The sequence below is a fragment of the Mesitornis unicolor genome, unplaced genomic scaffold, assembly GCF_000695765.1.
Source record: "Mesitornis unicolor isolate BGI_N332 unplaced genomic scaffold, ASM69576v1 scaffold16168, whole genome shotgun sequence".
Lineage (NCBI taxonomy): Eukaryota > Metazoa > Chordata > Aves > Mesitornithiformes > Mesitornithidae > Mesitornis > Mesitornis unicolor.
The window spans coordinates 6,904-7,197 of record NW_010201424.1 but is presented as its reverse complement, the minus strand read 5'-3'; the positions used below and the strand labels follow the sequence as shown (position 1 = coordinate 7,197).

The following is a 294-nucleotide window of genomic DNA, read 5'->3' as shown; positions in this document are numbered from 1 at the left end:
TCTGTGGTCCCCTGTGGCTGCAGCCTCTGCCCTCCCTCCCCACAGGCGCAGCTCAGCCTGTTTCTCTCTTTTTTGCTTTAGGTTTCTGAGGTCGAGTTTCGGAGTGATGGCCCCCCCAGCACCGGGGCTGTGTCAGCAACCAGGAGGATGACAGGCCAGAGGAGCATCTTCCTAGCAGCATGTGTGGACAAAACCAAGGCAGGACTGGGGTACATGGGGTCTCATGGGGCTTCGTCTGTGGCTGAAAACCCCACTGCTCCTCTCCCGGGCCAGCACCCCGCCGCCGGGAACTCG

General features: G+C 61.6%; 1 protein-coding gene across 1 annotated transcript in view; it reads left to right on the top strand.

Moving 5' to 3' along the window:
- GPR144 (G protein-coupled receptor 144) overlaps positions 1-89 on the top strand; it is a 24,008-nt gene extending 23,919 nt beyond the window's left edge. The window contains 1 exon segment of the mRNA XM_010190082.1: positions 82-89. Coding sequence (XP_010188384.1) covers positions 82-89 — 8 coding nt within the window.
- Positions 90-294: the final 205 nt, after the last annotated feature.